This window comes from Trachurus trachurus, assembly GCF_905171665.1.
Source record: "Trachurus trachurus genome assembly, chromosome: 1".
Taxonomy (NCBI): domain Eukaryota; kingdom Metazoa; phylum Chordata; class Actinopteri; order Carangiformes; family Carangidae; genus Trachurus; species Trachurus trachurus.
In genome coordinates, this window is record NC_139891.1 from 22861356 (window position 1) to 22876971 (window position 15616).

General features: G+C 39.5%; 1 protein-coding gene across 2 annotated transcripts in view; it reads left to right on the plus strand.

The window, feature by feature from the left end:
- Positions 1–471: 471 nt before the first annotated feature.
- herc3 (HECT and RLD domain containing E3 ubiquitin protein ligase 3) overlaps positions 472–15616 on the plus strand; it is a 29582-nt gene continuing 14437 nt past the window's right edge. Inside the window, exons 1-17 of one of the 2 annotated variants that reach the window (XM_083976315.1) lie at positions 472–540; positions 2005–2358; positions 3854–4013; positions 4656–4732; positions 5302–5523; positions 5740–5831; positions 6047–6177; positions 6573–6724; positions 7407–7480; positions 8146–8270; positions 8452–8511; positions 10894–11005; positions 12698–12887; positions 13718–13881; positions 14761–14874; positions 15313–15336; positions 15427–15525. In XM_083976315.1, the coding sequence (XP_083832441.1) occupies positions 2136–2358; positions 3854–4013; positions 4656–4732; positions 5302–5523; positions 5740–5831; positions 6047–6177; positions 6573–6724; positions 7407–7480; positions 8146–8270; positions 8452–8511; positions 10894–11005; positions 12698–12887; positions 13718–13881; positions 14761–14874; positions 15313–15336; positions 15427–15525 (2019 nt within the window). In that variant the 5' untranslated portion in view covers positions 472–540; positions 2005–2135. The remainder of the gene's footprint in view (positions 541–2004; positions 2359–3853; positions 4014–4655; positions 4733–5301; positions 5524–5739; positions 5832–6046; positions 6178–6572; positions 6725–7406; positions 7481–8145; positions 8271–8451; positions 8512–10893; positions 11006–12697; positions 12888–13717; positions 13882–14760; positions 14875–15312; positions 15337–15426; positions 15526–15616) is intronic. The other variant, XM_083976316.1, reaches the window with a different exon arrangement.

Sequence of the window (15616 nt, forward strand, 5' to 3'; positions counted from 1 at the left end):
GAGGTTTGTAGTCTGTCCATTTTATTCCCCCACTTAATTGTACATAAGTTGTACAAAAAATTGAAGTCTTTATTGTCCTCAAAGCAAATAAAAATGTATTCTTCTTACGTGTTTTGTTGTGTCAATATTTTTTTGTGTGTTATTAGATTGACAAATTGTGCGTAAATGTGTAATAATCTGTGAATATAGAAAAATAACAAACGGGAGATATGGAGAAAAAGAGAGTATTCACTAATTATTTTCCATCCACTATGAATTAATTAACAGATACGTGACGTGCCCACCCCACAACCGCTCAGTGGGCGAGTTTTTTAAACGGGGGCGGGGCTGGGGGGGGAGAGTAGAGAGAGGGAGGAGGGGAGGGGGTGATCTCCATGAGGGAACAGCCTTGGACAGAAGAGCTGGACGAGAACGAACCAATCACAGGCCTCCTTCATCTAACGTTCAGTGACGTAGGATTCGGTGGCACAGCACTTCCGCGTTTGTTTTCTGAGCTGAACCGAAACCAGACGCCCCAAATTTCAGGATGCATCTGTCCAGGTAAAAATCCTGTCCTGTTAGTGTGTGTACATTTTCAATTGCTAACAATGGCAGATACATTACAACATCGTTTTTTACTTGCAACGTAGACATCCGTTAAGAAGCGGTTAATCTAAAGAGTGACTACCAACGTTGCTATAGCTTTGCTAAGCTGAGTTAGCTGACTATTAATTGCAATGGTTTGTGAGGGTCGTGCAGTCGTATGTTGTTGATGCGCTGCTGAACTGTAGAACGAGACAGTGTCAGTGGAAATGTTTAGTTTAGGCTGGGTTTTTATCTTTTCTAAATACACAACGCATGCACAGGCCCCTCCTCTTCAGCAGGCTTTGGTCCATGTTAAATACCTACTGTCTCTGCAGATGATCATTCTGGACCATTTACACTTAAAAAATAAGTTAATTTACTAAATAATTATTCTTGCAATGTTGCTTGCTGCCCCTTTTTGTAATAAATAATTCATATATCAGTTTAAAGCTATTGATAATAACAACTTTTGGGTTGCCAGGTTGTGAGAAATCCTGTCTTTTTCAAAGTAATTCTTAAATCAATGGTTTTGGGGAACCATCCAATAACTGGACCAACCAAAGAGGGCAACTGCTTAGAGGCCCCATTATTTACAAAATTGTCAGAAGATATGGTCCTGATATTGATGGGGGATGGTGTATCGAAATCTGTTTTTGAAGCCCTTTATTGTGTTTGTTGCTCATTTGCGTTAGTAACATATTTTCTGTGTACACATTGAAACTGTCTAATTGTTTGATCCATGAAAATGGCAATGTATTTTTATGATTGGCTGGAGGCAGTGAATATGTAGCATTTTTTTGATTGATAAATAACTGGAACATTGAATAAATCATCACTAACTACATGTTTAATCTTATTACAATCTTTAGAAGGGTATGGTCGGTGTATTGCAGAGCTGTTGATGGACTGCATTAGTTTTAGTTCCCTTCCCTGGCGGTGAAGTGCATGTAATGTCATCCTCAGAGAAGATTCAGACAGTGGTCAGATGTGTTGTGTTGTGTGGTGGTACAGTAGAGGATATGAAATGATTTGGTGATGTCGGTCCTTGCAGCTGATGTCAGTTCTTTTATCTTCTGATTTATATATTTATATCTTATTTATGTTATCTGTTATCTCATTCTTTAAATTTTCTGTGTTTATTACCCATGGTTAACTCTGTGTGTAGCACGCATGTATAGCAAGTGGATTGACATTAAGGCGGGACTGCTTGAAGCTGCTTAAGCAGGGATTACACTGACAGGGTTTATTTAAACACACTGCCTGTTCCTCTGTCATAGCACTTACATCATTCTCACACTCAGCCACACCTACCTCTTTGAATCTCTCCTTACTTCATTCTTAAAAACAACGTCAGGGTTCATACATGGAACACAGTGATATGATGCTGCATGATTTCCCAATGAAGGAAAATGACATCAGTCTGTTTTTTTCTATTTCCAGGGTTGGAATTTACATGAAGAGGAGAAAACGGGGCTGCTCTCAATCCTGAACATCGCTTTCTTCCTTCATCTGGCCAACACTATCTCTTCCTCTTCAGATTGGTGCTCATCTCCCCCCCTCCCTTTTCCAACATGCTGTGTTGGGGGAATGCAAAGGATGGACAGTTGGGTATCGGTGTGGAGAGGAACCCCATGTTTGAGCCAAGGAACTGTCTTGTGTTCAGTGGCAGGGGACTGAGAGAAGTCACCTGCGGAGGGCAACACTCACTGTTCCTGCTGCAGGATGGTAGTGTGTACACATGTGGCGCGAACAGCTGTGGACAGCTGGGCCATGACAAACCAGGGACTTCCCCAGGTAAGCGCTCAAACATAGCCACCAGATTAACTGACACTTGGTTAATTATTACAGATTAAGTTGCACTAACCTGTGGCCTTTGCTCTCAGCATGTGTTGGTGGAAAGCTAGCAAAGATGTATGAGAGGAACATGGGTGAATGTGGCAAAAGCTGTTTGTATGATTATGGCTCAATTTCTCAACCTTTTTTAATTCAAATCCCAACCTTTCTAAATGATTTAATGGAGATAATGACCTGAAACAGCAGTTGCAACCAGACCTGCTTTGTTATAGTTACACCCTCATATTGATTTGGCTCCAATATACTGGCTGAAATTCTAGACAACCCCATCTTTGTGTTAAACTGGAGATCCTTTCCAAATGTGCAGTGCATGTCGTGAATGTTGTGTTTTACAGCTGCTGGATATGTAGGCAAAGAGACACTTAGCAAAAACATCAATACACAATGATTTTATTTACTTGTTATATGCACAATGAATTAATTCAGATGGGAAATGGACAGAAACTGTATTTCCATTTTAAATTGGTTGATAATGTGTTTGTATTTTAATATACATACATTTTTGCCCAAAGGCGTCTTTGTTGCCAACATCACATTGGGCGAATACCCATATGGCCATTGCTAGGAGATTTGAAACACTCACCTAGCTTGTGAAGTGTTAGCAGACAGTGGTAGGCCTGTGTTGGTGTCATGTGGGTGGAAATGTGTGTTGTGTTCATTTGTACAGGCGTGTGGGTGAAGCTGTAGCAACATTGAATACATGCAAGAATTGATGGCCGCTGTTACTAGTGTGTAGGAGAGAAGAGAAACTACCTCGATGATATTATGATATATTCAATTTTTCAAATCTTGTTATGTTTTATTGAAACCACAGAATCTCATGTATATTTCATTTTTGTAAACACTGTAAAATTTTTAGCACATTCAACCCAGTTTGTGAGTGTTAAACCTGTTCTAAACCTTCACTTATGCTTTTTTGGGGGGAAACAATCCTACCTTTACAGTGCAGCTGAAAAAGTAGATTACAGACAGTCATATTTACATACACATGCAGACAAACACATACATGTGCACAAATGGATGGTATCTTAAATTACCAGCATCAGAATCTCAACTATTACTTTTGACATACAGCACATGTCTGTTTCCATTCAGGTACTGTATATTCAAGTATCTGAGTCTGTTTACATGATTCTTGGTGTCGACAGAATACCATGTTAAATACCTTGTATGGGTTGGGTCCATGTGGTCAATAAGAATGCATCATGCATCAGCAGAGACTGAAACATGAAAACCATTTGGAGGGGAGACTGCGAACTGAAACACCACAGTAATAATCAAAGTCGCAAATTTGAGTGGTTGAATGGTTCGGTTTGGATAAATGAGGATTAGCGAGAGTCAAAATGCAAATTTATGGGGATTAGAGAGTATTATTTGAAAATGAAAAAGCAATCAAGTCAACTAAAGTCTGATTATATCTCTTTCCTCTCCATAGAGCTCGTAGGAGCTTTGGACACTCAGAAGATAACAATGGTGTCGAGTGGCCGGGCCCATTCAATGGCGGTTAATGAGCAGGGTCAGGTTTTTGCCTGGGGAGCCGGTGAGGGGGGTCAGCTCGGACTGGGGACTGCAGAGGTGGCTGTTCGAATCCCAAGGTGACTGTGAAGTGCACCACATGCATGGAGTGAAGCCTTTATCTTTAGACAGAAGCAACAAAAAGGATTTCTGAAAAGGTGAAGGGTCGGGGCACTGCACACAAGCAGGAATCGCAAACAAAACAGAAAGATGTATTTCCATCAAAATATCCATAGAAGTAATAAGAATGACTTTTCAGATGCACAACATTTTGACATCTCGCAGTAGACTCAGGATTAAAAAATAAATGATGACTGAATTTTATGTAGCATCTTTAACTTCAGTGTCTTGGTTCCTCACTGTCACACTGACGGCTTCACTGGGATATATTACAGCATCGTCAGTGTTATTATTAACACCTGTTCTGAGTTAGATGTTGATAGAGTGTCTAGATTTAGACTCCTGCACAAAACCAATGACTGTTTAGTTTTAGTTAGTTTAGACTCTGAACTTATGCACAGTATCTGAATTTGGGCTTTGTCCATGTAATAGCATGGTACTTATTGAAAACATTGGTTCTATTTGTGCTTACTAACAATTAGGTAGAGTGAGTGAAGAGATGAGATGACATTTTTTTTACTTTGATTTTTGAAGTTAAATTCTTTTTAATACAATGTGAACATTTTGCCTGATAAACAATTGTTTTTCCTTCTATTGCTCAGGTTAGTCAAAAGGTTGTGTGACCATCGCATCTCCCAAGTAATGTGTGGAAATCAGCACTGCATTGCACTTTCTAGAGGTGAGTGAAACACACTTAACAATCCAGACACCTGCTGTCCATTTTCCTTCATCTAGTTTTACTCTTAGTCCTCCTGTGTCATTCTTGGTTTGTCTCATATTTAGTCACCTTCACCCTGTTTTCGTTTACGTTTAGTCATTGTTAACATTTAAGGTTTGTTGATTTTCATTTCACTCATTTCATTTGAATTTGCTTTCGGCACAGCATGGTAGCACATAGTCCTGTGTTGGCACAAAACATCATCAAACACTACACATGTACTATACAAACATACATCAACAACATCAAACATTTTACATACAAACTATGTTAAATGTATAGTCTGTATGTAAAAATGTTTGATGTTGATGTTGTTGATGTATGTTAAATGTATAGTATGTATGTCTAGTGTTTGATGATGTTTTGTTTAGTCTCCTAAATGAGAAAATGACCCATACTGGGGAGTGAAGACTGAGAAATCCAGACACTATGACAGCTCCCCCAAAATATTGTATATTAGCTTGTACTTTGTAGCAGTTAATGGTGTTATATATGAAGATACCAATTCTATGCCCCCCCCCCTCTCTCAGACGGCCAGTTGTTCACGTGGGGCCAGAACACCAGCGGTCAGCTCGGCCTGGGGAAAGGAGAGCCCAGCAAGCTGTTCCCTCATCCCCTCAAGTCTCTGGCAGGAATTCCTCTGGCACAGATAACCGCCGGGGGAGACCACAGCTTCGCTCTGTCCCTGTCCGGAGCTGTGTTTGGCTGGGGCAAAAACAGAGCGGGACAACTGGGTCTCAATGATAAACAAGGTGAATGGATGGCTGGATGGGGAGAAGCTGCGACAGGAAATGGGTTGTTTTCAAATTGTTAGCAAATAAGAAAATACTATTTACACTAATGGAAACACTCTTGCCCGTACAATGTCAGATTAAAATCTAGAATTTCATGAATACTAAAAACATGTCAAATAAGTAGAAATACAAAACAGCGTGACCTTGCTTGCCTGTTTTTGTCTTTGTCCTCAGATCGTGCCGTCCCATGCCATATCAAGTTTTTGAGAACTCAAAAAGTTGTTTACATCAGCTGTGGAGATGAACATACAGCAGCACTCACAAAGGTTTGCATACTGATAAGCCCATATGCAGTGCATTTGACTGCAGAGCTCGCCACGCATTGGACATATTTTAATATGTTTATTAAATGTGTTAGCTTGTTTAGTAACTGTTTTATCAGCAAATGGATATTATTATTAGGATTCCTTCTGTGTAGTGACTCTCACCAGACAAAAAAAAAGAAAAGAATCCCTTATCATATCATATGTCTGTCTGGCAGGATGGAGGTTTGTTTACGTTTGGAGATGGCTCGTGGGGTCAGCTGGGTCACGGCTCCACCAATAATGAACTTTTACCCAGACGAGTGCTGGAGCTCATGGGTACCGAGGTGTCCCAGATCACCTGTGGCAGGTACTGTCTGTCAAATCTGTTTTACTTTCTAGAAAGAAACACACCACTGCAAAATGAAATAAATTACATCCTCCCTGTGAGTCCAAGGGTTAAGATGCAAACTATAAACTCAAATGTCCCCAGTCTGAATCCAGCCACGGACCTTTGTTGTATGTCTCTCTCCTTTGTCGTCTAATACAAGCAGCATAACATAGTTCCCCAAAGTAAATGTTCTCTCAACAATTTCCTGATACAGTGTCAACAAAAACTGAACATGATAAGATTCATTTATTTGTGTATATATTAAATTGCATAATAAGCTAGAAACGTTTTTACTCTAATCAACGTTGGTTGTGTTTTCTCTTGAGCAACTTCTGCAACTTATATCTTGTTTATATAAATGTTCTTTTTTTCAGGCACCACACGTTGGCGTTTGTGCCTTCATCTGGCATAGTTTATGCATTTGGTTGCAACAGCCATGGCCAGCTTGGCACAGGAATACTCGGCGATGCTAGAAGCCCATATCCCGTGAAGACCAGTTTGATAAATGGACATTTCCATAGACCAGGTAAGCATAAGAGCTATTGCTTCGTCTTTAGACAATAAAGTCAATAGCTTTTGTTCTATTGGAAGTAAAAGCAATAAGCTTTTGGGACTAGAAGACTAAGAAATCATATATGATCTATTGATTGGAAACTGTAAGATATTAGTTTATAGAGTGAAAATTTCACAGTGTCTTTATATGTCGACCATTCCTTAAAGATCATATTCACAATGCTCAAAACTAAGAGCCACTATTCAGAAGTTTATAACTGACATAATGGACTGATAACAGCACAGTGAGATGATTTCTCTAAGAGCCACTCAGACAGTAGTGAGTTGTCATGCTGGTGGTCAGCTGGGCTGTTAGGTCTGGCTGCACTGGCAGCTCAGATGTGGGTGGTTTATAAAGAAGAATGTGCAGACTGTTGACAAAACAGGCTGCAGTAAAAGCCAGGAGGAGAATGACTGTACAAATGAACCAGCTCTTCGATTATATATCCACAACAGTGTGTTTTATTGGAATGATCTGAATTCAGCTCATCATGTAAAAAAATGTTCAGCCTGGGATGTGATCGTAAAAAAAAAACACTTGTATGCAGTTTATCAATATAAGATTCTCTAAAGGTGTGATATATATTTTTTGGTTCATATGGTTTGTTTCACTGCTATCAAATGCCAAAATGTCCTATCTTTCTCTTCTTCATTAGACACAAAACAGTATGTTGTGACCAAAATCATCTGTGGAGGAGACCATAGTTTCTTATTGTATGCTAATGAACAGGTATGTAATTTCATCATCACTGTTCCTCAGCTTCAGTTTTAACTTTTAATATATTACATTTGCCTATAATTGTCCTGTTAGTCCTGCTTATGTCTATAATTCCCTTCCCTTACATTAATGTTTTTATACTGTAAGCAGAATAAAGGGTTCGTTTTGAAGTTGAGATGCCTATGCATATGATATACATGCACAAATGACCTTGTTTTACTCTTGTTACATTACCGAAGGAACACTTTACAAATCAGAATTTCAACCCAAAGCGTGTGATTTATAAAATAGCAAACATATTATTAATCCTAAAAGCTCATATCTGTCCATTTAAACTCCAGCAAAAAAACAAGAAACAAAACACTTTCCACATTTCACCACAGGGCGGCATTCATGTCAAAGCTTTGTTGTGGTCTTATATGGGAGTTATTCTGCAAACAGTGTGAACGTCTGCTACAAATATTGAGCAAATTGCCAGGAATCTGCACAGATAAAGACATAACACACACTCAAATATTTAGCCCCCTGGCGTGGCCCATTTGTTTTATCTTCACGGAGGAAGGAGACACAACCCAGACGGTCTCAGCACCGAGCCGTACCACACACAGCGGAAGTGCCACTGCAAACAATCTCCCAGTGCTGTTCATGTCATCTCTGTTTATCTTCTTCCGTTGCAGGGCTCGATCCCCTCAGAGGACTTCAGGGTGATTAATATCAGTAAAAGCCTCTCCCCAATCAATTATGAACAGTTAAATTCATGGAGGTTAAAGCTGATGTACAGCACAGATTCAAGTGTCACAAAGTAAGTCATGATTAAGAAGTTATTATTTGAAATACATTACTGTATTGTTCTTTTTTTCACCAAAGTTAGGTTACTGTTTCTAGATATACACATTTAATATTTAATTTTGTTAAAACATATCATGTTTCTCTGTAGTTACTGATTCAGTTGACTCTTATTGTGCTCTGTGTTTTTTGCTCAGTGACATTATAGTTCAGCTCTCCTCTACGGCTTGTTGGAACGCCAGCTTCTTGGACCAAAGGTGAGGTTCAGTGTCAGGTTTTGCCTCACATCACACAATGCATAATGCTAAGGATAAACCACAAAAAAATGTACTGCAAGTAAGAGCTGAATAAATGAAGAGGAGATATGAAACAACAGCTAACAGCCCCATGGTGATTACGCAAGATTTAATCAAGGTAATTACACTGAATCTCATGTATTTTGGTGAGCTGTGACAACAGCTGGCTTGAGTTTGTTTCTGTGTGGACTGGTTGCAAAATGTGTTTAAGACTCAACTAGACAATTGCAAAGCATATGGAGAGGGGTTGTCCTGATTTTGGAGATAATTTATCTACATGCACCTGGTCTGTACTTCCACCGTATGCTCTGTCAAAAATAGCACAGCACATATAGGATGATCTTTGGACTTGGCGGGTGACAGACAGTACGAGCTGCAGCCATGCTTAACGTGAAAATTAAAGGATTGCCACAGTTTTCAAGCACACAGTAGGTCACTGCAAAATCAAGCTGGTGCCAGGGAGGAAACTATCTCATCGTACTTCAGCGTTACAAGAATGTGCCTTAAATTGATCCATACGAGTTTTATTAGTGGCGTTCATGCTGCAGTGTCGGCATGCAGTTACTGGCTTGACATTCAGATCGTTCACCCCAATTAAATAGGAAATGAATAAATATTATGTAAATGAGCAAGATCGCATGGCTCATATGTAAACAAGACTCCTGGGAACTGATTGACCAAGGAACTCACAGGGTCCACTTACTGAACTTACTGTGCTTGTCACACACACACACACACACATACACACATACACACACACACACACACACACATACACATACTCGTGGTATGTCATCTTATCCAACAAAACATGCTGACCCTCAGGGCTGGTGACGCCGTAGCGGGTTCGGTTTCTCCAGATTCCTCCTGACCATCAGCCTGTGTGGAGGTGTGACGGCTCTTTAGTACAAAAGTCATCAGCAGATTCTTATCGTGTCATTAACCTGAGACATCAGGGTGGAAAATGGATGTGAGGAGACAGAGACAGTGTGAACGGCTTAATACTGTGATGTCTGGAAACAACTGAAACCCACCAATAACCACCAGAAATCCCTTGACAGTAACTTAGTTTACTTGAGGACTGTACTAAAGTAGTACTCGTCTTCACTGGAGTAATTCCACTTTGTCACTTTATCCTTCAGTTCAGAGGCAAATGTTGTACTTTGTAATTTATTCATAAGAAACCCTATAAAAATATAATTAACAAGTGAATTATGATGTATTATTGTAGATTAAGGTCATAGCATATGGGGATTTTAAAATGACCCCCAACTTTACCAACTGCAACATTAAAGTGACGTATATATCAAAATTATAATATGATTTTAGTATTTTATTGTGATATGGTTTTGTTTTGTTTTTCCTTTTGTTAAAGATCTGAATATTTACTCCACAACTTGTGACATGTGAGAACAAGAGGGCAGGAGCAGTGGGGTGATTGATTCTGTTTGAATCGATTTTTTATCCACTATGACTCATTAAAAGGCTGAACCTGAAAACCTGAAACCAAAATGAAGTAAATGGATACGGACACGTGCCGAGAAGCTGAAAGCAAATTCCTGGACAAACAGGATTAAATATTAGATAGACAAAATAATTGACAACTGCTTCTAAAAGCGACAGATCATCATGATTATTATATTATCAGGTTATTATCATGAACCTCATCAAACCAACCCCTTCAGTGTGGATCCATACACATCGAGTCCCAGATGAACTTTGTTGTTGTTGTGGTCTGGATTTGTTTGCGCCTGCACAGTGTAAGTGACAGTGGCATCGCACGACTTCTCTGAAACAAAGTGGGTCATTGCTCTCGCTCACACAGTTCATGGGGATGCATCACGTAGGCTCTATTATCTGCATCAGGGTTTTTTTGTTTGGCAAACAGTCTCCACGAGATCAGATCTGTTGTATTTGTGTAACGGCTAAATATAACCATGTGCTGTAAGAATGTAAGGGCTTACACTGTAAATAGTAGCCGTCCTTCACGCTCAGGGTTTTGTTGGTTTTGTGGAGGTGATGCTGGGTCTGTGTGTGTGTGTGTGTGTGTGTGTTAATGTCCACTTGGCTGAGGAAGAGATCTGCTTAGGGATTGTCTTAAATACCCCCAGGGCTGAGTGTCCATCTAACTATTGCTCGTGATGTGTTGAGAATAAGCGCATCTACCATTGTGACCTGCCTCATGATGGGTTGGAATAGACTGACGTTTAATCCAAAGCAACATCAAGGCTTTAGAAACAAAGTCCCTGAATCTGAGCTCTGGCCTATTTCTATCCTGTGAAGGATCACTCAAAACATCGTAGATGTCCCAGCTAATCATGTCATATTTGTTTGCTTCCTAAGTGATGATACCCACTTCAAAACCAACCCAAAGATCCCAGGCATCGATCTCAACTCTGTCAGAATACTATTTGAGACGCTCAGCAAACCGGCTTTCTCTGGACTTCTGGAGCAGGTACAGGCTAATAGTCTGTTTACACACACATGTACATGTGTACGAGGTAATAATAGTTTCACTTATTTTTTTATTTCAACCTAGTTTCCTGTATTTCAAGGTCATAAACGAGCTGGACGGGTTGATAATGTGCCAGACCTTGAGCAGAAATACCAAAGAATAAAAGTTTTGAATTTTTATGTCACTTTGATGTCCATTACGCCTAAAGTTTCAAGTAATGACACATGCATTTGGAAAGATAGAATAACACCAACAACCGTCAACATTTCATTTTACAAATGAAAAGTCCATTTGAAACACAACAAACCCACTGTTGCTCAGTAATCCTTTTGTTTTTCTGCCCAAACGATCCCACTCCTCTCTGGATCTCTCATCAAACGTAATAACGACGTACCGTAGGGCTGCTCATTTGATTAAAATATTATTGACTTTTCAGGTGAAATGTGTCACAACATAACTTTTTATAGATAGATAGATAGATAGATAGATAGATAGATAGATAGATAGATAGATAGAGATAGAGAATACTTTATTCATCCTTAGCAGGGAAATTCAAGTTAGTCCAGTAGCTCACACAACAATGACAAAAAAGATTAACACAAAAAACATTTTAACAAGTGTTATATAAAACGATTGCAGCAGGAACAAATGATCTCTTAAATCTTTCTGTTCTGCAGGTCAGGGAGATGAGCCTTTTGCTTCGGCTGCTCCTCTGACCTGAGAGGGTTTTGTGTAGAGGGTGTTGGGGGTCACCCAGGATGGTCTTCAACTTACACCCCATCCTCCACTTAACCACAGCCTCTACCAGCTCCGCTCCCTCCCCCATCACAGAGCTACATTTTTTGATGAGCCTGTCTAGTCTGTTCCTGTCCCTGACCTTGATGTTGTTACCCCAGCAGACAATAGCAAATAATGTAACACTTGCAATGACAGACTGATAAAACATACGCAGCATTACATTACATACATCAAAAGACCTGAGTCTTCTTAAAAAGAAGAGCCTGCTTTGTGTCTTTTTGTACACATAATTTGTGTGTAGGGACCAGTCCAGCCTGTCATCAAGGTGTCATTTATGACTCAATGTAAATGCATAGTCGTACAACAGAGATGCCCACAAATGATATTCAACAGATGCAAGAAAAAAAAACATCTTTTGGTGCAGACCTGAGCCTCTGAGTTGAAAAAAACTCAGGTTTGATATTGAGAGGTGACTCAAATGAGCTTGCAGTCTGGGTTTTGGTTGCCATAACGAAGCAGCTAAATCTGGAAGATTGGGATGTTACGCAGCAGCAAAAAGACTCATGCATCTCGTATGTGAATTTTGTGCTTTCTCTGAAAGAACATCAAGTTCTGCCACAAACCAATGGCACAGAACTCAAGACTTAGTCATAACCTCTAACATTAGCTCAGTAATGTTAGGTTTGGGATTTGTGTATCTCAGTCCAACGTGAATTATAATCTGTTTGTAGAACGGGGCCATGTTCCAAACCACTAAAAGCCTCTCCCAAAATTTAGTCACTGATATTTTACTCCTGCTGCCTAGATTTAAGTTGTTCCCAAGTTGTTTGAGAGTCGGAAAACATCCCAGAAATGTCTCTCTTCACTGTCAAATATTTCAGAGTTGTATAAAGCCAACTGTCGCTTCATGGGCCATAATTAAAAGAAGAAACATGTGTCTGACTCTCTGTTTAGGCCACCAAGAGTTTTGAGAGTCTGTTGATCCCTCAGCTGCCGCACTCTCCTCCCGACGTCGAGGCCATGAGGATCTACCTCATCCTGTCCGAGTATCCGGCCCTGCAGGATTCAAAGAACTACATCCGCCTCACTATCCCGCTGGCGATGGCCATCCTGCGGCTAGATGCCAACCCCAGCAAAGTATTGGGTATCATACATGAATGCACACTCTAGAAGTGTTTTTTCACACCTATCAAGCCACTTGAAATCGACCGCTGGTATCTCCGGTAACACAGAACATCACGTTATATAACAGCGAGCTGCACCGTGTGATGTCATGGCCGCATCACTCTTTATAGAGTCCTCATCCATGTCCACATCCCCTGTGCTTAGCGTTGTCATCCCAAGGACTACTAATTGAAATAAAATTTAAACAAATCATTAAAGAAAATACACCACCGGAAAAAATTAAGAGACCACTTCAAAATGATCAGTTCCTCTGGTTTTACTATTCATAGGTATGTGTTTGAGTAAAATGAACACTTTTGTTTCATTCTATAACCTACTGAAAAAAATTCTCCCAAATTGGAAATAAAAATATTGTCATTTAGAGCATTTATTTGCAGAAAATGTCAACAGGTCAAAATCACATAATGAGTTCTGGTGTTTTCAGACCTTGTATAATGCAAAGAAAACAAGTTCATATTAATTTTAAAACAACACAACACTACTTTTTAAACTTAGGAAGAGTTTAAAAATCAAAATTGGTGGAATAATCCAAATTTTTAATCACAACAGTGTTTTTTTCTTAGAATTTATTTAAAATCTTTCTTCCTCATTAAATATGATGTGGTTCAGGTGATCAGCTAAGTAGAGTGAGGTGTGCTTGTGTTGGAGTTCAATAGACACTGGAATCGATGGCATGTAGAGAAGCTGATATTATTAAGAACATTTTGGAGTGGTCTCTTTATTTTTTCCAGAGCTGTATATACAAAAATGCACATCATTTATGAAATCTTCTTTTCTGTGTCCCTGCAGACAACTGGTGGTGTTTTGTGGACGGCAACGTGTTCACCAAAATGGTCGACATGTACAAGAGCATCGTCGTGTTCATGCTGACGGGAGGAAAGACGCTGCTCGTACCGGTGTTCTACGAGAACTACTTTCTCGCCACGTTAAGGTTGCTGGAAAAACTCCACAAGGTATTTACAAAGGTTAATGTACGGCGGCTCCTGCAAACAAGATACATATCAAATATTTATTCTCAAGAGTACAGATACTTCCATGTGTAATCAGTGTAGATGCTATTAGGGATGTCACGATTATAGATTTTCTTTGTACGATTATTGTCAGAGAAATAATCACGGCGTTACGATTATCACGATTACTATGCATTAATTAATTTCACAACATATGAATGTGTAAAATCAAATACAGTCAAAATATAATTACATTACTAATTATTTACACTAAATATTTGAACTATCTACTATTAATATATAACCAATGAGACACTAACATTTACATTCATATCAATTGTATGTTATGTTTAGGTAAATGGACAAGTATTTCTGACATTTACCTTAACTTTTGTGCACATCTGCCTCTGTGTTTACAACGTAATCTTTTTTGGAAAGTGACGATATTTAAGAATCTTTACGACTAATTAATTGTGGTGTTTAATACCGCAATTAATTGTGAAAACAAGTAATCGTGACATCCCTAGACGCTATACATCTCTGAACTGTGTAGAAAAAGAAGAAAAAAGACTGTACTAGTAAAGGATCAAGAAGGAACCTTATATCTCCCCCACCCCAAACCCTGTGCTCGGCCGTCAATCGAATAAAATGCACTCAAAAGTAATTTCACTAAACATTAACAAAGTCCTGGATCAAAAATTCCCTGAGTTGTTGTTAGAAATGGGTCCCAGATTTCCGTATATGTGTCCATCTTACCATTTATTTTATGTATAAACTGTTAATATGACGCTGTTAAGAACCGTCTCTTGTGTTTGTCCTGGTCAAATGGTTGTTGGTACCTGCTGCTGAGGTAATGTGAGGTGTTTGTTTCATGTGTCCCAGGTAAACTTAAAGGCCCACCATGTGGATTACAACCGCTTTTATATCCCCGACATCAGCAGCCTGGTGGACATCCAGGAAGACTACCTCAAATGGTTTCTGAGTAAAGCTGAAATTGTGAGTGACTGAAAATCCCAGATAATATCACACTTTCTTGTTACTTGTTACATCTGCTGATTCTGCACACACACACACACACACACACACACACACACACACACACACACACACACACACACACACACACACACACACACACACACACACACACACACACACATATATACACACACACACACACACACACACTTGCAGCCCTTCGTGTGTGATGCTCTTAACTCATGTCAGTGACAGCGTCTGCAGGGACAGTGAGGAATGCTTTTCATAACTGCCTGTGGGTGTGTCCGCTAGTCACTTGTTGCCATCTAAGACTTTTCTCTATCACTCATTGGACATTTGAGTAAATATTTATCTGATTACGCTGCTGCTCTGGAACTTTATTATTACGCAACTCGGGTCAAATTACATGACTTTCTCTCTCATTTTGTTTTTTAGAAAGTGGGATCATCTCCTTCACAGGTACTGACATTTAAGATTAACTATAAAAATCTAAAATTGCACATTAGATTAAATGTTTTTTTTAATGTTATTTTTGTATTTTCCCTGCAGACTGACTTTCCCTCAGTGAACCTCTGTGCCTACCCGTTCATACTGAACGCCCAAGCCAAGACAACCATGCTGCAAACAGATGCTGAACTGCAAATGCAGGTACAGGCTGCTGATATAAAAGACAGAGTTTGGTTTTACTGAACTGTTCTCTTATGGATGACCTGATTAGATTTTAGTGGTCAAAGGTCAA